Source organism: Caretta caretta, chromosome 7 (assembly GCF_965140235.1).
Source record: "Caretta caretta isolate rCarCar2 chromosome 7, rCarCar1.hap1, whole genome shotgun sequence".
Lineage (NCBI taxonomy): Eukaryota > Metazoa > Chordata > Testudines > Cheloniidae > Caretta > Caretta caretta.
In genome coordinates, this window is record NC_134212.1 from 31,473,033 (window position 1) to 31,497,852 (window position 24,820).

The 24,820-nt window shown below is 50.7% G+C and overlaps 1 protein-coding gene across 7 annotated transcripts in view; it reads right to left on the minus strand.

Moving 5' to 3' along the window:
* The window catches only part of NAA40 (N-alpha-acetyltransferase 40, NatD catalytic subunit), a 36,604-nt gene extending 22,262 nt beyond the window's left edge, over positions 1 to 14,342 (minus strand). The window contains exons 1-3 of one of the 7 annotated variants that reach the window (XR_007357529.2): positions 14,141 to 14,340; positions 9,353 to 10,243; positions 7,837 to 7,932 (exon numbers count right to left, since the gene is read on the minus strand). Coding sequence is in view for 1 of the 7 variants with exons in the window: in XM_048857082.2 (XP_048713039.1) it covers positions 7,837 to 7,932; positions 9,353 to 9,391 (135 nt within the window). In the remaining 6 variants the exon portion in view is untranslated. The other 6 variants (XM_048857082.2, XR_007357534.2, XR_007357530.2 and 3 more) reach the window with 6 other exon arrangements.
* Between the last annotated feature and the right edge of the window lie 10,478 nt (positions 14,343 to 24,820).

Here is a 24,820-nt window from a genome sequence, read left to right on the forward strand (position 1 = left end):
GGAAGGAGCGGGTATTTCGCACAGATTGTTTGGATTCTCTTTATGCACGGCAATCAGAGATGAATGAGTGAGGGGTCAGCGCCATGGCAAGGATCAGAGCAGTAGCTTATTCTGCAGCTAGAACAGTAACTCATGGGCTGACTTTACAGGGTGCAACTCATTTTCTAGACCGTTAGCTGAGTTTAAAAGCCAAGCTGGAAAGCATTTCTGAGAACCAAGGGCACCATAGTACAGGCACAGGTCAGGCAGTCAGCAAGTGGCATATGGCACATCTTGGTCTCCTTCTTTGCTTGCAGAACACTAGTGTGTCTCACAACCACATTCATGTTTAGAGACACAGCATTCCCCTCACTACGTGCTACAGTAACTACTGCTGCTCTTGCACATTAGCTTCCTTGTAGCCTTTGACTACATTCTTCATGATGGCTTAATTGCTTGGTTCCATACACAGCCTTACTGGAGGCTGGACTCTATCATTCTACAGTCAAAACCAAGTATAAACAAGAAAAATCCACTGTCTTTCTATATCTCTTATTTAAGGCCTGGTCTACACCTAAAAATTGGATCGACCTAACTACATCGTTCAGGACTGGGAAAACTTTCATGCCTTGTGGGACATAGTTAGGTAGAGCTAACCCACGCTGTAGAAATGGCTAAATCGACAGAATAATTCATAGAATACCAGGCTTGGAAGGGACCTCAGGAGGTCATCTAGTCCAACCCCCTGCTCAAAGCAGGGCCAATCCCCATCTAAATCATCCCAGCCAGGGCTTTGTCAAGCCTGACCTTAAAAACCTGTAAGGAAGGAGATTCCACTACCTCCCTTGGTAACGCATTCCAGTGCTTCACCACGCTCCTAGTGAAAAAGTTTTTCCTAATATCTAACCTAAACCTCCCCCAATGCAACTTGAGACCATTACTCCTCGTTCTGTAATCTGGTACCACTGAGAACAGTCTAGATCCATCCTCTTTGGAATCCCCTGTCAGGTAGTTGAAAGCAGTTATCAAATCCCCCCTCATTCTTCTCTTCTGCAGACTAAATAATCCCAGCTCCCTCAGCCTCTCCTCATAAGGCATGTACTCCAGCCCCCTAATCATTTTTGTTGCCCTCCACTGGACTCTTTCCAATTTTTCCACATCCTTCATGTAGTGTGGGGCCTAAAACTGGACACAGTGCTCCAGATGAGACCTCACCGATGCCGAATAGAGGGGAACGATCTTGTCCCTCGATCTGCTGGCAATGCTCCTACTTATACAGCCCGAAATGCCATTAGCCTTCTTGACAACAAGGGCACACTGTTGACTCATATCCAGCTTCTCGTCCACAGTAACCCCTACATCAGGGGTGGGCAAACTTTTTGGGCCGAGGCCCACATCTGGGTGGGGAAATTGTATGCAGGGCTGGGGCAGGGGGTTGGGGTGCGGGAGGGAGTGCGGTGTGCGGGAGCAGGCTCAGGGCAAGGGATTGGGGCAAAGGAGGGGTGTATGAGGGGGCTCAGGGAAGGGGGTTGGGATGCAGGATGGGTGTGGAGTGCAGGAGGGGGCTCAGGGCAGGGATGCAGGAGGGGTGTGGACTGCAGGAGGGAGCTCAGAGCAGGAGTTGGGGTGCAGGAGGGGTGCAGCAGGGGTCTCAGGGCAAGGAGTTGGGGTGCAGCAGGGACCTCAGGGCAGGGAACTGGGGTGCAGGAGAGGTGCAAGGTGCAAGCAGGAGGCTCAAGGCAGGGAGTTGGGGGGCAGGGTGCAGGAGGGGTTTGGGCTCCAGCCCGGCGCCACTTACCTAAAGCAGCTCCGGGGTGGCAGCGGCACACACCGGGGCCAGGGCAGGTTCCCTGCATGCCTACCCTGGCCCCATGCTGCACCACTCTGGGAAGCGGCCATCACCATGTCCCTGCATGGCCCTTGGTTCCCCGTTCCCAGCCAATGGGAGCTGCAGGGGGTGGTGCCTGGAGGCAAGGGCAACGCACGGAGACCTCTGCCCACCCTGGGTCGCAGGGACGTGGTGCCAGCCGCTTCTGAGAGCGGCACTGGGCCTGCGGCACCTCAGAGGCAATCAGCCAGGCCATAGTTTGCCCACCTCGCCCTAGGTCCTTTTCTGCAAAACTGCTGCCTAGTCACTCAGTCCCTAGTCTGCAGCAGTGCATGGGACTTTTCCGTCCTAAGTGCAGGACTCTGCACTTGTCCTTGTTGAACCTCATCAGATTTCTTTTGGCCCAATCCTCTAATTTGTCTAGGGCCCTCTATATCCTATCCCTACCCTCCAGCGTATCTACCTATCCTCCCAGTTTAGTGTCATCTGCAAACTTGCTGAGGGTGCAATACACACCATCCTCCAGATCATTAATGAAGATATTGAACAAAACCGGCCCCAGGACCGACCCTTGGGGCACTCCGCTTGATACCGGCTGCCAACTAGACATGGCGCCATTGATCACTACCCGTTGAGCCCGATGATCTAGCCAACTTTCTATCCACCTTACAGGCCATTCATCCAGCCCATACTTCTTTAACTTGCTGGCTAGAATACTGTGGGAGACAGTGTCAAAAGCTTTGCTAAAGTCAAGGAATAACATGTCCACTGCTTTCCCCTCATCCACAGAGCCAGTTATCTCGTCATAGAAGGCAATCAGATTAGTCAGGCATGACTTGCCCTTGATGAATCCATGCTGACTGTTCCTGATCACTTTCCTCTCCTCTAAGTGCTTCAGAATTGATTCCTTGAGGACCTGCTCCATGATTTTTCCAGGGACTGAGGTGAGGCTGACTGGCCTGTAGTTCCCCGGATCCTCCTCCTTCCCTTTTTTAAAGATGGGCACTACATTAGCCTTTTTCCAGTCATCTGGGACGTCCCCCGATCGCCATGAGTTTTCAAAGATAATGGCTAATGGCTCTGCACTCACATCCGCCAATTCCTTTAGCACCCTCGGATGCAGCGCATCTGGCCCCATGGACTTGTGCTCATTCAGCTTTTCTAAATAGTTCTGAACCACTTCTTTCTCCACAGAAAATGGTCACCTCCTCCCCATACTGTGCTGCGCAGTGCAGTAGTCTGGGAGCTGACCTTGTTCGTGAAGACAGAGGCAAAACAAGCATTGAGTACATTAGCTTTTTCCACATCCTCTGTCATTAGGTTTTCTCCCCCATTTAGTAAGGGGCCTGTACTTTCCTTGACCTTCCTCTTGTTGCTAACATACCTGAAGAAACCCTTCTTGTTACTCTTAACATCCCTTGCTAGCTGCAACTCCAAGTGTGATCTGGCCTTCCTGATTTCACTCCTGCATCCCTGAGCAATATTTTTATACTCCTCCCTGGTCATTTGTCCCATCTTCCACTTCTTGTAAGCTTCTTTTTTGTGTTTAAGATCAGCAAGGATTTCACTGTTAAGCCAAGCTAGTCGCCTTCCATCAACCAAACTCTTCCATCAACCAAGCTATTGCCTCTTGGAGAGGTGGATTAACTAAACTGATGGGAAAAACCCCTTCTGTTGATGTAGGAAGAGTCTACGCTACAGCGGCATAGCTGTAGCTGTACTGCTGAAGTGTAGACATATCCTTTGGAACTTACATGGTGCCCATTACCACAGTATCTGGGTACCTCACAATCTGTAATATATTTATCGTCACAACACCCATCAGGCAGGGCAGTGTTACCTTCATTTTACAGGTGGTGAAACCGAGGAATAGAGTAATTTACCTGAAGTCTCAGAGGAAGCCTGCAACACAGTAGGGAATTGAACAAATTTCCTATATCCCTGGCTAACACCATAACCACTAGACCAGCGGTCTCCAACCTTTTTACGCCCAAGATCACTTTTTCAATTTAAGGGCAACCCAGGATCTACCCAGCCCCTTCCCCAAAGCCCTGCCCCACTCACTCCATTCCTGTCCCCCTCTCCATCATTCGCTCTCCCCCACCCTCACTCACTTTCACGGGCTGGGGTAGGGGTTCAGGAGGGGGTGCGGGCTCTGGGCTGGGGCTGAGAGGTTTGGAGTGTGGGAGGGGGCTCTGGGCTGAGCCTGGGGCAGGGGGTTGAGGAGGAGGGGGTGAGGAGTGAAAGCTCTGGGAGGGCGTTTGCGTGCAGGAGGGGCTCCGGATAGGGAAGAGTGTTGGGATGCAGGAGGGGGTACAGGGTGCTGGCTCTGGGAAGGGGGGGTCAGGGCTGGGGCAGTGTTGGGGTACAGGAGGGGGTGGGGTGCTGGCTTTGGGAGAGGGTCAGGGCTGGGGCTTGAGGTGCAGGAGGGAGTTTGGGGTGCTGGCTCCAGGAGAGGTCTCAGGACTAGGGTGCGGCTTCCCGCTGGGCAGAATTTACCTCTGGTGGCTCCTGGTTGGTGGTGTAGTGTGGCTGCCGCTAAGTCAGGCTCCCTGCCTACCCCGGCCCCACGCCACTCTTGGAAGGGGCCAATGCACCCCTGCGGCACCAGGGGGTGGGCGCGGGCAACACCTGACTCCACTTGCTGGCTATCTTTGCAAGCACCATCCCCCGCAGCTCCCATTGGCCACAGCTCCCCGTTCCTGGCCAATGGGAGCTGCGGGGGCGGTGCTTGCAGGCAGGAGCAGCACATGGAGGGAGACCCCGTCCCTCTGCCCCCAGGAACATGCTGGCTTCTTCTCTTCCAGGAGCGGCGTGGGGCCGTGGCAGGCAGGGAGCCTGTCTTAGCGGCAGCCCTGCTGTGCCGCCAGAGATTGCGATCGACTGGGAGATCCTCTAGGATCAAAACAGAACAAAAATAGTGCATCTACCTGAAACTAAAGGGGAATTCAGGGTAGGCAGATAGGCAATTACACTGACAGCCATCTGTGTAAGAGACAAGATAGAAGGACTGTAATTACCCTTCTGTGTTTCATTTAACACTGATCTTTGAAAATATACACTGAGGCATACTTGTTTAAATGGCTGTATACTTCAAGCAATGGAAAAGGGGATTCTGCCTATAAGTGGGACTGTAAAAAGGAACATTAGTAACTACTTATGGTATGTCTACATTGCACTCAGAGGTGTGACTGCAGCATGCATAGACATACCCAAGCTAGCATTAATCTAGCTAGTTCAGGTACCAACAGTGAGGCCATAGCAGAACAGACTTTAGTGCAGGACAGCTGGCCGAGTGCATAGCCAGGAGCCCAGGTGGGCTTGTACACCCCACATTGAAGCTTGTGTTGTCATGACTTCACTGCTATCGGTACCTGCGTTAGCTAACTCAGATGAGCCTACACACGCTGCGATCACACACACCAACTGTAGTATGGACATAGTCTAAGTTCAAGTGTGCTACATGATATGCTGACAGTTTCTTGCAAAATAATGCCAGCTACACAGGGGTTCTCATCCCTGTTCATGACCTGTGTTGACAGCTGGATTTCTCTGGGACAATGTGGCTTAAAAAGCGCATAGAGCGCTCCTGATCGTGGGAGTTCAGCTGAGGAATGAGTGTCCATAGAAGATTAAAAAGTGTGATCTGCAGTCTGACCACTTTCAGGGATTCTCCTCCGAGAAAAAGCACGTTTGATCTTCTCCATAACTGGCACTGTAAAGGGGTTCTTTACTCACTGCTGGGGTGTCTCCTTGTGGCTGCATCTGGAGAATGGAACTCCCTGGTCTGATACCTCCCTGGTTTCATACTCCCACCATCTATCTTTCATGCTGTGTCCCCTCTCGCACTCCAGGATTTGGGGTACTCTCGCTCTTCATGATTCAGGGTGTTCTCTCTTTGTGGCTTGGCCCTTCGGCCAGGTCACTATGTGGTTTCCCCCTTCTGGGGCATCAAAGTCTTTCCATATGAAATGTCTCAGGCAGTCTTCCAATTCACTGCCCAGACTGTGCCACTTCTCCAGTGGCTGGTAGGGGAACCGAGGCCCACCCACTAGTCTGGGCTCTAGCTCAGGGACGCTCAACTCAGTGGCCAAGGTCTGCACTGTTCCAAACCTGACTGCTGTTTCCCGGAGCCTTTTCCTACTCCCCCTCTATCAGGCTTCCTTCTCCACCACCTTTCTGGTTAAGTCCTTTCCTCAGGGACAGAATCCCAGGGCTTCTACTCTCCCCATGGATTTTCTCCTTTTCCTTCTCTAAGACCAGAGAATGACTGCAGGCTCCCATATCACAGTCTCCTTCTGCCCTCACTGGCCTTATACCAGCTCTGCCTGCTCCCTGGGCTCCATCCTCAATCAGGGATTGCCTATCAAGACTAATCCTCCTTCAGGAGTGGCCTATCACATTAATTGGCTCCTTCTGAGCCTTGTTAACCCTTTCCAGGCTAGTCTGGGGTGAACCAAATCACTGGCAGGAGGAAAATTAAGATACATAAATGTCTTTCTATGGTAGGTGTCCCCCACATCACCATAGTATTTGAGTGCTTCACAATCTTTCATACATTTATCTTCACAACTCCCCTCTACTATTATCCCCATTTTACAAATGGGCAATGGAAGCATAGAGACTAAAGCTATGTCTATATTGCGCACCTTACCATGGTGAGGCTGTGTAACTGCAGCCGTGCCATTGTAAGGTGCGCTGTGTAGCCACTCCTTTTCGCTGGGAGAGAGCTCTCCCAGTAACAAAATAGAACCACCTCCAACGAGGGGCGGTAGCTTTGTTGCCACGAGCGTGGCTCCTGCTGACGAAGTACTGTCCACATCGGTGCTTTTTGTTGTTAAAACTTTTGTTGTCCAGGGGGTGTTTTTTCAAATCGCTGACTGACAAAAGTTTTAACGATGAAAGTATCAGTGTAGACAAAGCCTAAGTGACTTGCTCAAGATCACAAGCAGGGAGTTGAACCCTGATCTCCCAGGTTACTTTCCTAACCCCTAGACCGGGGTAGCCAATTATTTTTTGTCAAAGTCCATATTTCTTGGTCAAGATATAGTCAAGGTCCAGACTCCAGATAAATATTTTTCACAGCATAATGACGGTAATGATAATAGTAAGTAAATACAAAGATTTTGCAGTCCATTCAAGTGTCTCCCGGTCCAGATTTGGCCCGCAGGCTGCCTATTGACTGCCCCTGCCCTAGACCATCTTTCCTCTCCTCCTTCTTTGGTTAAGGAGAGAAGAGCAGAAGACTCCATGAAGTCCGATAGGCACCTCACCCTACAGATTTAATTTACCATTGGAAGTGCATAGATATGGCAATGAGAGCTACAGAAAACTACTAGAGAGCAACTGCCCTGGAGATTCCATCTATCCATAGAATGTAGGAGTGGCACAGTGTATTCTCTTCCATAAAAATGCTCAGATAGAATACTTTTCATCCATAGATATCAAAACGCTTTACAAAGATCAGTATCATCCTCCCCATTTTACAGAGGGAGAAACTGAGGCACAGAGCTTGGACACAACTTGCCCAAGGTCACACAGCATGCCAGTGGCCAAGCTGTGCCCAAGTTTCCCAAGTGCCAGTGCTCTATCTACTAGACAACACTGCCTCTCCACCCTGCATAACCCTACAAGGACCCCTCACTCCTGATGTGTAGGGACCCTCTGTAGAAAGGTGGCATTTCAATCTCCAGTCTTTCAATGCCTAGTCTCTGAGAAAACTGCCAACACTGGTGTCAGCGTTGATGGCGGCTTTTGTAACAGGGATCCATCAACTCATTTCACACGTATCATGGAACGGCCACCAGACTGTAGTGACTTTTAGGACACAACAAGCTGGAGGTGTAAAGCTCCTCATCCCCGAATATTAATCCTCTGAGCTATTCAATTGCCCAAACATATGTGGGAGATTGGGTCTCTACCATCAGTCTCTGTGTACCCCCTTAAACATCTCAGGGCCAGCTAGTCCTCATATGATGAGAAGGTGGAGTTAACGCTTGTTTGAGGGGGGGAGCAGAGGAGACACTTACTTTATTGGCTGCTTCTACCTTAGCACAAACAGCATCCATGGCAGCCCGTTCCTCCAGTCGCTTCTGTTTCTTCTCCTTGGCTTTACTTGACTTTCTCTGAAATAGAATGATTCAGGGTTACAGCAGGACAACCCTCACCTTGTCTTGAACTCAAGGGCACTACCTATAATGGGCATAAAACTGAGGGGTGGTGGCAATCTTCCAGTCTGGCCCAAAGGAACTACATATCTCAGCATGCAATGGTCCAAGAGTCATTTGCTTTGATCAAGATAGACTAGCGCACTTGGAGACCTGTAGTCTCCACAGGGCATTAAAGGACAGCTGCACGCAATACTGCAGAACGAAGCCCAGTGGCTGCTGTCTGCCCATCCCTACGTCATGCCAAGTTTCATGACTGAAACAGATCAGATATTGTTCAGCAATACCGTTCTAGTTACTGCAACACAGACCACAGAAATTCAGACTTGGGACTTTAAAAAGCCATTTTATAGCTGCTTCCAATGAAAACTGTTTTATACCAAGGTGGGTTGTTGAGGTTTTTTTTGGTTGAACTATCAATGCAAATATTTTATATTAGTTTTATTTTAAAATACTGCCCACAAATGGTTGAGCAGAAACACTCTTTTCACTAGCAGAGACCCACAGGCATGAAAAACCATAATCTAAGGATCAGATTCATGAAACACAACCAGTTTGATTTTAGGAATTTATCAAATAATTCCACCCTGTATCCCGAAAGCAAAAGAAATTACTTGTTTACTCTAAAAAGAAAAGGAGTACTTGTGGCACCTTAGAGACTGACAAATTTATTTGAGCATAAGCTTTTGTGAGCTACAGCTCACTTCACTGAATGCATCCAATGAAGTGAGCTGTAGTTCACGAAAGCTTATGCTCAAATAAATTTGTTAGTCTCTAAGGTGCCACAAGTACTCCTTTTCTTTTGCGAATACAGACTAACATGGCTGCTATTCTGAGACTTGTTTACTCTAATGTAACTCATTTAGACTTCATTCATATCCATGTTTAAAGTTTTCCTTTTTTTAAAATTAAAAAATACTATCTTTTAATATTTATGAAACATGTGCCAGGCACTGCTGGAGACTTTCAGGGACAGCACTACATTGGGATAAGATTTGGGAAATGCCACTCTTTAAAGGGAAGCCCTGCACACACCTCTACAGAAGCATATTTATTGAATAGATTTTCAGTACAAGACGAGAAAGGCAAACAATGACATCTGGCGGAAGATGAGCTATGCAATTAGCACAGCTGTTGCTGTACAGTCTGTTGGATTTGTGGTTGCTTCACAGCCTCGGAATTGCTGCACATGCAGCCCTGCATCCTGGCCAGCATTTGCTTTGGAGCTGATCATCCAGATGAAGAAACTGCTTTATGAGACATGAAACACTTGTTCCCCATAGCACTGGTGATTTGTAGAGCAGATCAATACTGGGAATCTAACTCAGGTCACCATTTAGGGATCACAATAGTAATTTTACTCTGCTCCACTACTCACCCTACTGCAATCATGCTTGGAAATGCTGCCGTAAGTCATTTGTTTTCTGCAGTGCTGACAGTTTAGCTGGGTCTGCAAGTCACTAAATACTGGTGAGTGTGAGCCAGTACTATGCTTAACCTTAATGCTCACATAAAAAAATAAACCACCCAAGTTCAAATCAGGACACCAGTTCTCCTGACATGTGTCTGGCAAACATGTTCAGTCTGCACATGAACCAAGGGGAAGTGAGGCAGGAAAGCTGCCAGGCAGCAAGCTACATAAACACATGGCAGCAGAGCGTCTCGTGAACCTCCTTTGCACAGACCAGACTGAAAGTTGCTTTCCTGAAATTGCTTGTTTAACCCAAAACCCTGATGTTGAGAAAATTCCTACTCCCTTGCATGCACAACTTTATGCTGCCTGACACCAGAGAAAGCAGATATGGGTACTTTCCTTGGGGATGCGGAAAAAGACTTTGATTGGGATGAGTTCCCTTTCACCCATGATTGAGTCAAAACTCCTCCCACTGAATTGAGAGCATGGGCTCATGGCAGATTCATGTCCTGATTAGCAAACTTCAGCACTTATTTCACTTAATAGCTATCCATTCTGACTGGGGCCAGTTGGGGCAAGATTGCCAGTAGTTTAAAAGATCATTATGGCAAGAGGTAAGTTCACCCTTAACTATCCCTTATTTTAGTACTGAAGTTACACTGGACTGCACTATAACTTGCATTCTCCACTCTCGCATTTGGAGATAATCCGTATTCTAATGCAGAGAGGTAACTTTTAAAGCTGTGTGTCTGTGAGAGAGAGAAAGTGCAGTTTGCCATAGTCAATCTTCTGTCTGTTCCCAGAATACGGATAGCAGCAGGCAAGCTTCCCACATGGTTTCCAGCCATCATGGTACTAGGAGAAAGAGGGAAATGGCTTAATTAATCTTCAGCCTCTCAGCAAAGAGGCCAAGCACCAATGCTGGAGGTCGTTTCTATAACGTGAACATTTGCTCACTGGGGACCAGACTGAGATCAGCAAATAATTACACAGGGGCCACCAAAAGGCCATCGGATGGGAATGACTTTTAGTTGCTCCTGACCCAAGGCCAGATGGGAATTGATGACCTAGAAGTAAGACTCATTTCCAATCTCCTGAGCCATCCGGTTAGTGGAGCACAAGGGAGAGATTTCCCTTTGGCCAGCCATAAATGCTTATTGGGACAAAACACAGGAAAAATAAACACCTGTCTGACACTAAAGAAAAGCAGGGTGGTGCCAAAAAACACATGGCACCAATTGCGGAGGAAATAGCTCATCCATGGAAGTATTCCACTCCAGTGTGATCTACCACAGTTTCAGGAAGACCTAGGACAAGTTTTGACGAGCAAAATCCAGCTTCAATGTTACACAGATGGTTTGGGCCAGCTAGAATCCTGTCTGTTCCTGGACCAGATTAAGGTCACACATCAGTATCATGTATCTAGCAGTAGCCACTATCTGATGCTTCCAGAAGGCACCAAGCATAATTACACAAGGCATCTATGCAATACTTGAACTTGAAGTGATCTAAACAAGGAAACAACACAGCACTGCTCTTTGAATCATGTCACCTAGAAATCAGGGATCTGCAAGCAAAGTCTTACCTCAATTTTCGATACTTCGCAGATAGGAACATCTACAGCAGGGATGATGCACTATGACTGAAAACCCTGCAAATGCTGAAGTGGTCTAAACTCACAAGATAGTGCTTGGGGTGGGTGCTGGAGTTAACCTAGCTTGTTTCTTCAAGAATTACCTATATTTAAAACCTTAAACTTTCCCAAAGTTGCTTCTACAATCAGCCCTGCTGTTGAAGTTAATTGGCGTTCTATAGTCAGAACCAAACATACTTCTTCAACACAATTTTAGAATAAAGATTGAATACCTTTTCACCTCAGAAACCATTTACCACTCAGAGGAGTTATTTATTTGGAGAGGTGGGGAAGGAAGAGACACTACCACACTTCAAAAATGCAGCCAAAAGAAAAACAAACTGCCCAGGATTTTCTGTTTAAGCACTTCCTCTTCTCCCCTCCCAAACCCAGGGATAGAACCCCATAGTCCTGACTCCCCGCCCCACTATCCTAACACACTGCACCCTACACCCCTTCCAAAACTGGGAATAGAAACCAGGCATCCTGACTCCCTGCTTTAACTCATGGGCCACACTTCTCCTAGAGCTAGGAATACAACTCAGTAGTCAGACCTCACTCCATGCCATGCTCTAGCATTTAGAACACACATGAAAAATTAGTCAACATGGCTCACACGCAGAAGCCTCTTCTTCGAATTAAATAACTCCGCAGTCTATTTTTAAGACAGCCACACCACTATAACAACAAGAGGCCAATGAAAATAAAGACTCCAATGGGCTTCATAAAGTGTATTTTGAGAGGTTTCAATTGCTGAGAGTTGGGGGATGTATGTGTTTTTAAATAGACTCTGAGTCCCAATGTACAACTAGGTGCAGGGAGAGAGTCAGAATTTAAAATGCTGAACAGATTCCTTGGTTATAGCACCAAAAACCACCTCTCCTCATGGGACCAACACCCACAAAAGTCCTCATTCCACCATAGATGTTGAAGCATGAGCCTCTCACCTAAAATAGAGCTATCTTCACCATACATGTGGTTGCGTCCCAAGGAGAGAAAAATCAAAGCATTTCAGTTCAGAAATGTATCTGGAGCAAACTGTTTCCGAGAGCTTGCTCTCGGGGCTATGTTACCTGAGCTAATATGTTATTCCCCTTCAGTACTGCACTTCTGAAGTGGACAGCGAGCAGAAAGAACTACATTATCCGGTTGTAAATAAAGAGATTGATGCGCTAAAACTTTACACCTGGATCTCATTCAAACACAAAAACCTGATGCCACTTTTGGGGCAGAATATACAAGAGCAACCTGACAAGGAAAGGTATTCTTAAAGCACAGAAATCCAATAATAAATAAACTGGTATTTTTTGAGCTTGCTCCAAAAAATATCCTCCCATTTGCATTAATATTTTTAGACTCAGTGTAACCCTCTCCATTAGGGTTGTGATTTTTTTGTTTACACAGGTACAAGTGCAGCGTGTACACAATTATACTGCAACAAATGTGCCTTATACCAGTATAGCTTATTTCCCTTCCCATATGGCAACACTCTCTACCATAGAAACATGTTTGTATTGGTCTAATTACATCTACAATAAGGGGTTGTACTGCTTTAATATACTGGTACAGTTAAAGTGGCATAATGTGAGTATAGACAAATCTTTAGTAGCAGGTCTGAAGAGAATTTGTTGTGGCTCACAATGCTTTGCATTTCTTTAGCCCATTTCAATAGTGGCATTCAAAGCACTTTCCAACTCCTCACTGCTGTGAAGTAGGAATTTTCCCCTTTACATAGATGGGGAAACTAAGGCACACAGAGGAGAAGTGATAGGACTCAATATCACACAGCAAGTAACTAGTTCCTGGTTTCCCTTCTATTCTAACCACTGCACCCAGCTCCCATCCCAGAGCTGCAAATAGGATCCACTCTAATCATCTCGACACCACTCTCCTCCAAGAGCTAGAACCCAGCAGTCCACACACCCAGCACACACCCTTAGACGTCATGCCATCCATTGAGAGAATTGACATTAGTGCAGTGTAGCCAGGATCTCTCACACATTTACTGATAGATGTTCTTTAGATTGTATGTTCATCATATGTACAGCCCAGACATGTGTGCATGCATGCGTGCACACACAAACACACGATGGCCACCTTGTACTTTGGGGTAGGTTCGGTGTTTGGGAGCAGGGCTTGAATATGATGATAAATTGGAGGGAAGAATTACAACCCCCAGAACCCTTTACAGAGAGGTAAATGCACAGTCCATCGCCTGCTCCCATCAGAGGGGAATCCAGACCCGCACTCCATGACCTCCTCCCATCCTCAAGGGGGATGTAGATCATCACCCCCTCCCTTCTATGTCTCTTCACACCTATTCACCATTTATCCACAACTTCCCCCTTATCCCTCTGAGGCCCTCTCCCTGTCCCCACAGCTCCCCGCAAGGTCTCCCCATTTGCATGGAACTGCCCAGCTCCCACTTTCACTGATCTCCCATCTCTGGTCCCTAGATCTGCAGACTCCGCAACTTTCTGCTCTCCCCGCACATTGACCTCTCCTCCCCAGATCCCCTCCATGGACCATGCCCAGTTCCTCCCTCAGGTCTTCCACCCATGTTGACCCCCTCCAGGTCCTACCCTCTCTCCCTGGACTACCTTAATAGACTCATCCCAGCTCCCCATCCCAAAAACCCAACCTACCTCCTCCCCGTCCCTGACTCCGCCCAGTCACACTCCAACCTCTTCTCCGGACCCCTCAATTACCCCCTCCCAGACCCGCCTCCAGCTCCCACCTCACAGGACCCCCCCCCATAGCCTCCCAACTCCCCCCTGGACCTTCCCTCAGCCCCTTCTCACCGGCCTCCCCCCACATGCACCCCCATGGACACTCCGTCATGTGTGTTCCCCCAGAGACACCCTCCCCCTTCATGATCCGCCAATTCCTCCAGCCCTGGTTCCGCAACGACCCCCCTCAGTGACACCCATGGACTTCCCTCACACCCTCCATGGACCCCCAACCCCTCACAACCCCTCCATAGATACTCCCCCCAGGACCACCTGCACCTTTCCTTCCTCACAGAACCCTCATGGATCCCCAGGCCTGACCCCAGGCCTCTCCCCTCCCTCTCCGGCCTGGTCCCTCCGCCGGGGCTGGGGAACCCTGACCTCACTCACCCCCATGGCGGCGACAAGCGGGACCCCACCGACTCCTCACAAATCCGCGGGAGGGGGGACCCACCGGGGGGAGGGGGCGAAGGGGGAACAGAAAACGGTCGGTAGGCACACACTACGCCTGCGTGGGGGCCGCGGACGGAGAAGGAAGGGGCAAGAGGGCAGTGAGGAATGCTCTGCGCAGGCGCGGAGCCAAGGGACTACGGGGAAAGGGAGGGACATGTTGCGCAAGAGCGGAACCGCGCACAACTCGCCCGCGCGCGAGGGAGAGATTCGTGCGCATGCGCAAAAGCGGGGAGGGGGGGTGGCTTAACGGTCGAGCCCGTCCAACGGTCGGCGCGAGGACAGCGATCCTCTGATTGGCTAGTGGCCGTCGCGTGAGAGCCCAGCACCCCTCCACATTAGTGGGGGCGCCAAGAGAGACCGCTCCCGCTGCCTAAGCCTCCCCTCCCCTGGCCATGTCCCCACCCTATGGGGTGAATGAACCCTCCTCTCTGTTCCCCATCCTATATTTGCTCCCTCCCCAATATCTCCCCTCCCTATGCTGCCTCCTTGTAACCCCTGACCTCGCCCCAACTCCCCCACATCCTGCCCCTCCCTGCACCCCGTGACCCCGACTGAACACCCCCTGTGCTCTGACAGGACACCCCTGCTCCCCCTCTCTGTGCCCTGCCCAATGCCCCCATGTCTCCTGGCCCACCAGTGCTCCTACATCCCTGCCCCATGCCCCTGACCCTGATCCAGTTCTTCCTGCATGCTTTGATCCAAACCAAATACTCCCCACACTCCTGATGCTGATGCTCCCTGCCCCTCCTTGTATCCCAACCCAACAGTCCTTGTAACTGAGACCCAATGCCCCATTGATCCCAGCCCAACATCTGCTCCCACTCCCTGTGCCACTTGACTCCAACCCAACACTTCCTGTGGCCCCAGACCCAATGTTCCCAAGACCCTGACACAATGCCCCTTTGACTCCTTCCTATGACACCTCACCCCAAACCAATGCCCCTGGCCCCATCTCAACACCCTTTCTCTACACCCCCCCCCACTCCTACTATGTCCAATGCTATTCAACATTTCCATCAATGACCTGGAACAAGTAAATATAAAACCACTACTGATAACATTTGCAAATGACACAAAGATTGTTGGAGTAGTATGATGAGTGGAACGAGGAGGACAGTCCTATACAGCAATCTGGATTGCTTGGTAAGCTGGGAGCCTTCCAACAAAATGTATTTTAATACAGCCAAATGCAAAGTTATACATCTAGGAAAAAGTAATGCAGGCCATCCCTACAGAGTAGGGGACTGTATCCTGGAAAGCAGTGACTTTGAAAACGATGTAGGGGTCACAGTGGACAAACAACTCAACATGAGCTCTCAGTCTGATGCTGGAGTAAAAAAAGGGCCAATAGGATGCAATCCTTGGATGTATAAAACGGGAGTAGTGAGCAGGAACAGGGAGATGGTTTTACCTCTATATACAGCATTGGTGACATTGGAGTATTACATCTAGTTTGGGGGTCAAATTTTTAAAAGGATGTTGAAAAACTGGAGAGGGTGCTGAAAGGAACCACAAAAATGATTCAAAGTCTGGAGAAAATGCCATATACGGGAGATTTATGGAGCTCAATCTATTTAGCTTCTCAAAAAGAAGATTGAGAGGTAACTTGAATACAGTGTATAAGCACTTTCAGGAAGAGAATATCCCAGGTATTAAAGGGCTCTTTAGGCTAGTGAAGAAAAGCAGAGTAAGAACCAATGTCTGGAAGTTAAAGTTAGACACATTCCAACTAGAAATAAGGCACCAATGTTTCACAGTGAGGATGGGTGAGGAGGGCAAACTCCTGAGGGCAGTGGGGGATTCTCCATCGTTTGATGTTTCCAAATCCAGACTGGCTGTCTTTCTGGAAGATGCTTTAGTCAACAACAAATTATTGGGTTCAGTACAGGGGTAACTTGATGAAATTTAATGTTCTGTTATGTACAGGAAGTCAGACTAATGTTCCCTTCTGGGTTAAAACTATGAATCTATGAATCCTCATGCCTCGTCCCTGGATCTCCTCTCCCAACCTGATGCCCCCACCGGATGCCCCCATTTCCCCTCCTTATGCCCCCAGCAACCTATGCCTCCTTTCTATGCCCCTTCCCCAAAGCCCCATGTCCCTTTCTGACCACCTGAGGCCCCCTCCTGCAAACCTAACATCCCCATGCCCCTCGCCATGCTCCCTCTCTGCACATCATGCCCTCACTTCCTAAATGCATCTCTTACACCCCCTTTGTATGTGCCCCCTTATGCCCACTGTCCCCCATCCATATGCCTTCATGCTCCCTCCATATTTTACCCCCTCATGCCTATGCCGCTCATCCCCTTCTACTTTGCCTCCTTATGTCCCTGCCCATAGGCAAGCAGGAAAAGGGGATGAGAGTGGAGTGTGTATGATGAAGGGGTAAGGGGAGTGTGTAGTGTGAGGAGAGGTAAAGGGGAGGGTACCTGGAGGGAAGGAGAAGCACGGGAGAGGAGGGCACATAGGTGCAGGAACAAGGGATGTAGGGGGTGCTGCAGCACCCCCAGTTTTGCATGGGGTCACAACTGCCGGCCAGCTGCCGGCCCCGCACCCAGGGACTCCGCTGCTAGTCTCTGTTGCCAGCCCCAGGTCCTGGCTGCTGCCCCCGTGCCCAGGGGCTCTGCTGCTGACCTTGGTCCTGGCTCCTGGCCCTGCGCCTGGGGACTCCGCTGCCAGCCCCACACACAGGGTTCCAGCTGCTGGCCCTGCACATGAGGTCCTGGCTGCCGGCCCCACACCCAGGACTCTGCTCCTGGCTCCGCACCCAGGGTCCAGGCTGCCAGCTCCGCAGCTGGGGCTCTGCTCCTGGCCTTGGCCCTGGTCCAGGGCTCCACATCCTCCCCCAGCCCACCTCGGCCCCCTTACCCTATCCAAGGCCCCTCCTGAAGCCACAGCCCTGCTCCCGGCCCCAGCTGTAGGGAGTGGTGAGAGGTGCAGACGGGCAAGGGGCAGTGCACCCCCACTCTAAAAACTATTTAAGCGCCAATGGGAGGGCAGGCGGGGATGGGAGGGGAGGGCATAGGGGAAGAGGGAAGTGGCGGGTGGGTAGAAGGAGAAGGCACAGGGAGAAAAGAGAGGACCAGGAAAGTGGGTGGGAAAGAGGAGGGAAGACAGGGACGGGTTGTAAAGGAGGGTGATGGATAAAGCAGGGAGGTTGTAGAGGAGGGCAGGAGATGAATTGGGGAGTGGGCCTAGATGATGATGGACTGACACCCCGCAGGGTTTGGAAGGCCTCTCAGTTGCTGTTCTTACTCCAGGCAATGGCTCAGCTCCTAAGCATCAGCTTCACAGTTCCTAGCGTCCCCATGTGTCCAAAGACTTAAAATCCTCTGGTGCTTGGCATTTGCCTCAGTGCCCCCTGAACTCATTACCATGCTCCACCCAAAAGGCAGTGGCATCTCAGGAGTGTTCTGTGTGTAGAAATTCTGCAGCACTGTGGAGTGAAAGGTGCAGCGTAGCTGCAAACGACTAAAAGGCAGACATGGGACTGAGAATTAGGAACTCTGTGTCTGATCCCAAATGGGTGGCAAACTCAGGCGGGTCATTTTGCCTCTCTGTGCTTCAGTTTCCCCATTCATAATTCCAAAGGGGCTAGATTATATTACTCATCTTGCTATCTAAACGTAGAGCAGGGTTCAAAATGACCCTATTAGAATCGCAACAAAAATAATTAATAACCTTGCTTGTCAGCTGCCATTTACTGCAGACTGCAACACCCTCTTCATCCATTTCTCCAGGATAGGGACTTTTTGGGGTAGGGTAGGAGTGGGGAGACAATTTTTGTAATTGCCCTCAGGCAAGTAGATTTTGTGCTTGGGCTACTGAATTTTCATTACCCTCTTTTTGGCAACAGGTTTGAGGTCAGATGAGAATAATTGTCTAATGATCTAAAATTTACTTAGATTGGAGCAGGCACCATCCTTTTGTTCTACACTACTGCAATACAAATAATTAGTAATAATAATTGTGATGAATCAATTGTCGATCTGGGCTCAAGCAGACACCAGAGGGCGCCAGCATTGCAGAGTCCCTTCATCAAGTCTGTGGAGATGGCAAGGGGGAGGACTGAGAGCCATCCTACTTGGGAGCAGCAAGTGGTGAATTCATGGAAGTGGGTCAGGAGAGGACTGGTAGGGAGCACATAACAAGGCCGTTACCCCATGAATGCCTGGCTTGGCTGGGTCATATGATCCTAGGCTCAGGCTGTGCTACCAGACCCAGTGTCACCTTTAGAAGAAATGCTCCCAGCTGAAAAGAGCCATTTCACAGTGGCTGAGCTGAGGGGAAATGGAATCACTAAGCATGGAGGGCCAACCCTAGACCTCACTGGCTGCCCACAGGCTGCTCTGAGAAGGTCTTGTCAAACCTCCTTCTCCATAGCACTATCCCCATTTCTTAAGAGAGGGAAACTGAGGCACAGAGAAGCAGTTTGACCATAGTAGCACACACCAGACTTTCCAGACCCATGTCCTTTCTGTCTATGTGAGTGAATTCACTTTACCCTAACTCTGAGAAATGCTCATGGGAGCCTAGTGAGACTGGTTGTTTACCAGGCAGCAAGCCACAGGGCTCTGGTTCCCAAAGTATCAATGCAAATCCCAGGCTGAGGGGAGCAAGGGCCAAGGGAGGATTCCAGGGCACAGCATGAGAGATGACTCCTCAATCCCACTCCAGAGGCCCTTGGTGTCCCAGCCCTGGGGTTCTTATGCACACACTGAGCTCTGTAGATGCCCCTCCATCCTGATTGGAAATCCGCCACCATCCACTGTTCCAGTTCTGGGTCCCTCCTGAGCAGGAAAGATTGTGCTGGGTCATAAAGCATAGTCTGTGGCCTTGACTCTCCCCTCTCTTTCTGCTTTGCAAACACAGTACCATTTACCTGCAGGGGTTTAAAGTGGGGGATACTCTGAACAACATCCTCCCCAAACTCTCATCCCTGCATCACACACCCCACATACCCCAGCAGCCTCTCCCATCTCCTCCATCCAGCCTGGCTTTTGAGAGGGTCTGAGTTTGCTACCCAGGAATTGCATCCATCCTCTTGCGGGTAGAGGTGGGGGCGGGAGCAGGGGAGCCATGCAGGGCTAGATCGCCTTTCCTCAGCTCTGCACGCAGCCAGCTCATGTATCCTGTCTCCGGGGAAAGGACGAGGGTGGTGGGAGGGGGGTGCGCTTTGCCACGTTGGCTCCTTTCCTGGCCTGCTGGAGACGGCAAGTTCCAATATCCTTGTTCCGGAGTGGGGAGACCCTGAAGCCCAGATGAAAATGCCCCTGCCCCAGTTAAAAGCAGGAGCCTGAAGTACGAAGGGGAGCAGCTAATCTTAGACAGGGCAATACACCCCCAACACACACATACAAAACCATTGCTCTGCCCTCTCCCCCCCGAGTGCTGCAACTGCACCAGGAAGCTCACTGCCCCACACCCAAAGAGCTCCCCATCTTACCCCCCATTTCTCTGTCCCCAGTCTTCAGTTAAACTAACCCCAGGGAGCACACTGGCTCCCTGCCTTAAAATCATCCCCATTTTAACACCCCCACACACACTGTTCTGCCCCTCATTGCTGCGTCTGCACCAACCCCAGGGAACACACTGCCACCTCTGCACTAGGAACCCCCCTTTTATCATCCATATTGCTCTGCCCACCAAAATTGCGGGTGCCCCAGGCATGAGAAGCCTGTTGCCCCTTCTGTGCTGAGATTTCCACCATCTAGCCCCTCGTACCCCATTGCCCAGACCCAGGAAGCGCACTGCCCCCTCTGCACTAAAATTCCCCCATCTGACCTGCCTTCCCATAGCAGCTCCCGGTGTGTCTGGATTTGGGGGCCTAGTGTTGCGGATTCATTTCACTCCCTTTCACATGGCACTGCTCATAAACCCTGTATCCTTCCTGCCAGCCTTAACTGGGGAAAGGGAGGGTTGCTGAGGGGGCAGCCTGGCTCATTCCCCTCCCAGTCTGGTAGAGCGGATAGCATCATGGCTTGGCACAGAGTGACAGGATCAGCTGCCACTGCTGAAGGTGTAACCCCTGGAGCGGTGGACATGGGGCTCTGGGCTCTCATCACCCGTGTGTGTGACGTGTGACCACAGGATGCCCTGTGTCTGAGTGATGTGCGCATGCATAGCACTATGTGTGCCCATTATTTGCCGTGTGGGCAGAATGCCCATCTATGCTTTTATCCCTAGGCCTCAGCCTAGTGGTACCCAGCATGAGGGTGTGTGCATATTTGTTCCAGTTAGCTCCTTCCCAGTCATACCAATGCCTCATTCAAGCAGATCTGGGGTGTAGCGAGAGACCCCTTCCGACCCCTCTCCCCTCCCGCTCGGATCAGAACAATGGTAGGCCTAGCACCCTCCCTCCATCTCTGGGGCAGCTCAAGGTAGGATGAGGCAGGAGGAGAAAGGGGGAAAAAGGTCGGTGTCTCTTTAAGACCATCAGGTTGCAGGGAGCAGATGGCATCTGCTTCCACTCCTTGTTCTTTGTGTGGCTGCACAAAAGAGGGAGTCTGTCTCTCCTGATCTTACCCCCGCCCTCCACCATGGAGGGGGGGTATTAAGATGTATGGGATTGAGAGGAAATTTACTGCAAAAAGTAAACTTGGATTTGCCACACCATGTGCACTGGAGGATGGAGCAGCTCAGGGCATTTGTTGCACAGGCTCCTTCCCCTTTATTAGTGGTGGTGGGAATACAATTCCATACAAGGTCCCCATAAATCCCATCTAGTCCCTCCAAATCCCATCCGGACACCACATAAATCCCCCCCACACCCCAGAATTCCATCCATGGTCCCGCCTAAATCCCTTCCATCCCCAATATCCTATACAGAGCCTCCCATCCACCTCCCAAAAAATCCCATCCAGTGCCCCCAAATCCCATAGTCTCCCATAAATCCCATCATGCCTCCCACTAAAATACAACTAGAGCCCCCTATAAATCCCATTCAGACCTCAATCCCATAGAGTCCCCCAAAATCCCATAGAGCCCCCTAAAATCCCATCTAGAGTCCCCCACAAATCCCATCCAGTCCAGCCCCTAAAATTCCATCCACCCCCCCCCCGCCCCGTCCAAATCTCTCCCCTAAAAGCCCATCCAACTCCCCCACCCCCACCACCTCCAAGCAGATGCTTCTGGGAGCCAGCTTCCTGGTGCAGCCATTGTCTGTGCAGGCCTTACTGGCACTGCACAGCACAGATGTAATTTCCCCCTCCCCCTGCCGACTCAACACACATTTCTGACTGGGGGTGGAGTGGGTGCTGAGGTCACAATTTGCTTGGCGGCAGAAGCTGAGAGCTTGGGGTACACATGTTTGTGGGAGCTGCAGGAGGAAGGAGGGAGCAAGGCTGGGGGGATAACACTGGAAACACCAAGTAGTGGATTGGATAAAGTTGTCAAACAATAGCCTTAAAGTGGGGGAAAGATATGTGTGTTGAGCTGTGTGAGTGGGCTGTGTGTTGGGGTGCGAGTGTATATTGGAGAGGGAGCATTGGGGAGGTAAGTGAGTGTATGGTGGGGTGTGGGTGTTTTTACCTGTTGGGGGTGGGGTGGATGTGTATGGATGTGGGGGAGGTACATGTCAGCCTGCAGAAGGTTGTGGGAGTGTTTGACTGTATTTTGAAGCCTGAGTGCATGCGTGATTGCAAGAAGCATATGTGTAAAGTGGCTGTGCATCTGTGGGAAGGAGAGGAGTGTGTGATGGGGGTGGGAGACAGCATCCGTGTGGTGTGATTGTGTGCGTGTGGAATAGCATTATGGTTGTGTGTCGGGGGGTGAGGGGCAGGAAATATATGATGCCATTGTGTATATAGTTGTGAGGGGGGGTCTGATGGGTTTGGGGAAGAGGCAGCATGTGGTATCAGTGTGTGTGTTTGGGAGGGGGAGAGGTGGCAGTGTGTGGTGCTGATTTGAGTGTATGGAGGCCGTGTGTGGTGCTGTGTGTTTGTGTTTGGGGGTGGCAGTGTGTGGTGTGTGTGTGTATGTTTGGGATGTTAGTGTGTGGTGCTGCGTGTGTGTGATGGGAGGTGGCAGTGTGTGGTACTTCATGTGTGTGTGTTGGGAAGAGGCGTGTGTGTGTTGGGAAGAGGCAGTGTGTGGTGCTGTGTGTGTGTATATTGGGAGGTGGTAATGTGTGGTGCTGCGTGTGTGTGTTAGGAGGTGATAGTGTTTGGTGCTGCGTGTGTGTGTGTTGGAAGGTAGTGTGAGAGTGTGTGGTGCTCCATGTGTGTGGGTATGTGTGTTGCATGGTGGCAGTTTGTGGTGCTGCGTGTATGTATTGGGGATGGCAGTGTGTTGCTGTGTGTGTTGGTGGGTGGCAGTGTGTTGCTGTTTGTGTGTTTGTGGGTGGCAGTGTGTGTCTGTGTATGTTTGAGGGTTGCAGTGTGTGGTGCTGCATGTGTGTGTGTTTTGAGGAGTGTCAGTGTGTGTGTATGTTGGAGGGTTGCAGTGTGTGGTGCTGCGTGTGTGTGTTGGGGTGTCAGTGTGTGATGCTGTGTGTGTGTGTTGGATGGTGGCAGTGTGTTGCTCTGTGTGTTAGGGTTGGCAGTGTGTGATGCTGCGTATGTGTGTTTGTGGGTGGCAGTGTGTGTCTGTGTATGTTTGAGGGTTGCAGTGTGTGGTGCTGCATGTGTGGGGGTGGCAGTGTGTGATGTGTGTGTTGGATGGTGGCAGTGTGCAGTGCTGTGTGTGTTGGAAGGCAGCTCATGTGATGCTGTGTGAGTTTGGGGGTGGCAGCACGTGGTGCCGCATGTTTGTGTGTGTTGGAGGGTGGCAGTGTGTGATGCTGTGTGTGTATAGTGGCTGCATATTTGGGGCAGGGGCAGGCTGTTATGTGTCTGCTGGGAAGAGTGAGGCAGAGGCAGTGTGTGGAGCCTCTGTGTGTGTGTATACACATGACCCCAGTCAGGCCCCCCTCCCTGCTGCTCCAGGCTGGTTGCAACGCTGCCCCAGCCGCTCCCAGGAGGGAGGCATGGCATCCTTTCATCTGCAGCAGGATGGAGAGTGGCTGGAGCTGGATAGAGCTCTCCTCTTGCTGGCCCTGCATCATCCCCCCGCCCTTTGGCTTTGATGATCAGCCTCTTCATGATGAAACACCCAGACCTGGGAATTCAGAGCTTGAGCTGTGTATTGCACATACGAACACAAAAGCATGCATACATGCATGCAAACACAACATACACAGGCATGCATGTACACATAATCCACATTAATACACAAATACAAACACGAATGTACATGCACATGCATACACAAACATGCACACATGCACGTGCAATGAGTCTGAATCCCCAACTGCAAATGGCCCTGGGGAAGTAGCCTGCATGCTGGGAGGAGCAGGGATTTTGCAGCAGGAACTTAATTCTCCCCAGCCTATGGGTGCCTCATCCCACAACTGCAGCTGGAGGGCGGGTGGATGAAGCAAGCGCTCCTGCTGACGGTGGCAGGCAGGCCCCAGTGGCCTCATGCTCGGCAGGCGGACGGGGGGGGGGGGCAGGCTGCCCTCATTGGTGGCTGCTAAATTTAGGAGCCTGATTATAGTTTGGGGTTTGGAAAGGAGAGAGGAAAATTCCCATCGAATAGACACAGGGCGTGAGTGCACGTGCGAGACAGAGACACATGCAGTGTGAGTGTGTGAGACACATGCACACAGTGTCACACTCAGAGTCACATACACAGGCAGTTACACAGGCAGCCTCACACACACAATCATACACAAAATCTGTGTCAGTCTCTCTCTCTTATACACAATTTCAGTCTCATATACACAGCATCTCTCTCCCACCCACACACACAGTCCCTCTCTGTCAAGGGCCAGCTGGCTCAGCAACCCTGCAGAGGGAATCCACCCCCAACTCTGGTGACCCTGCCCATCCCCCCTGTGCTCCTGCTGACTCCCTGTGACAGGTGCTGTGTGTTAAGTGGGTTGGGAGCAAGGGAACCAGACTTCCAGTGCAGGGGAGGTCCTGGGGGGGATCCCCATGGATGGTCCTCTGGGAGGGGCAGTATAGTGCTTGAGCTTCCCAAAAAAGCCCAGGGGGCACTAACTCAGGGGCTGGTGTGAGGGGGATATCTCAGCCCATCCCACCGCTGCCATGGGAACAAAGTGTGGGCCTGTATCTCACACTCAGACTCCCCAGCAGCATCTCCTTGGCACACCCCCCATTTCTCCTCTGCAAAAAGAGTGGGCGGCCAGAGCTCCCAGCTGCTGCATTCTCCATCCTGCCCTGACATTGAGCATCTGAAAATAACTCCTTCCATCTTTGGAACATCCCCCAGGGGAGAGAGGGTCTGAGCCCTGTGCTACCAGATGGGGAGGGGAAAGGGGCCCTGATTCTGGTCTCCTGGCAAGAGAAGAATTGGGCTCAATGCCAACCTGATGTCTCTGCTGAGACATTTAGCCTCCTACTCCCACTCCTGGAGCATCATTCAAAGTGTGTGTGTGTGTGGGGGGGGGGGGGGGAGTAGCAGCAGACATCTAGCAAGGAGTCAGCGGTTACACCACACATGGAAAGAGGACAGGGTGGCCTTTCACTCATGTTTGCTGCTGCTGTTCTGCCTACATTAGCACTGGGGTTCCCCACCACTCCTGCACAGTGCCAGTAGCACCGGCTGCGTAGGGG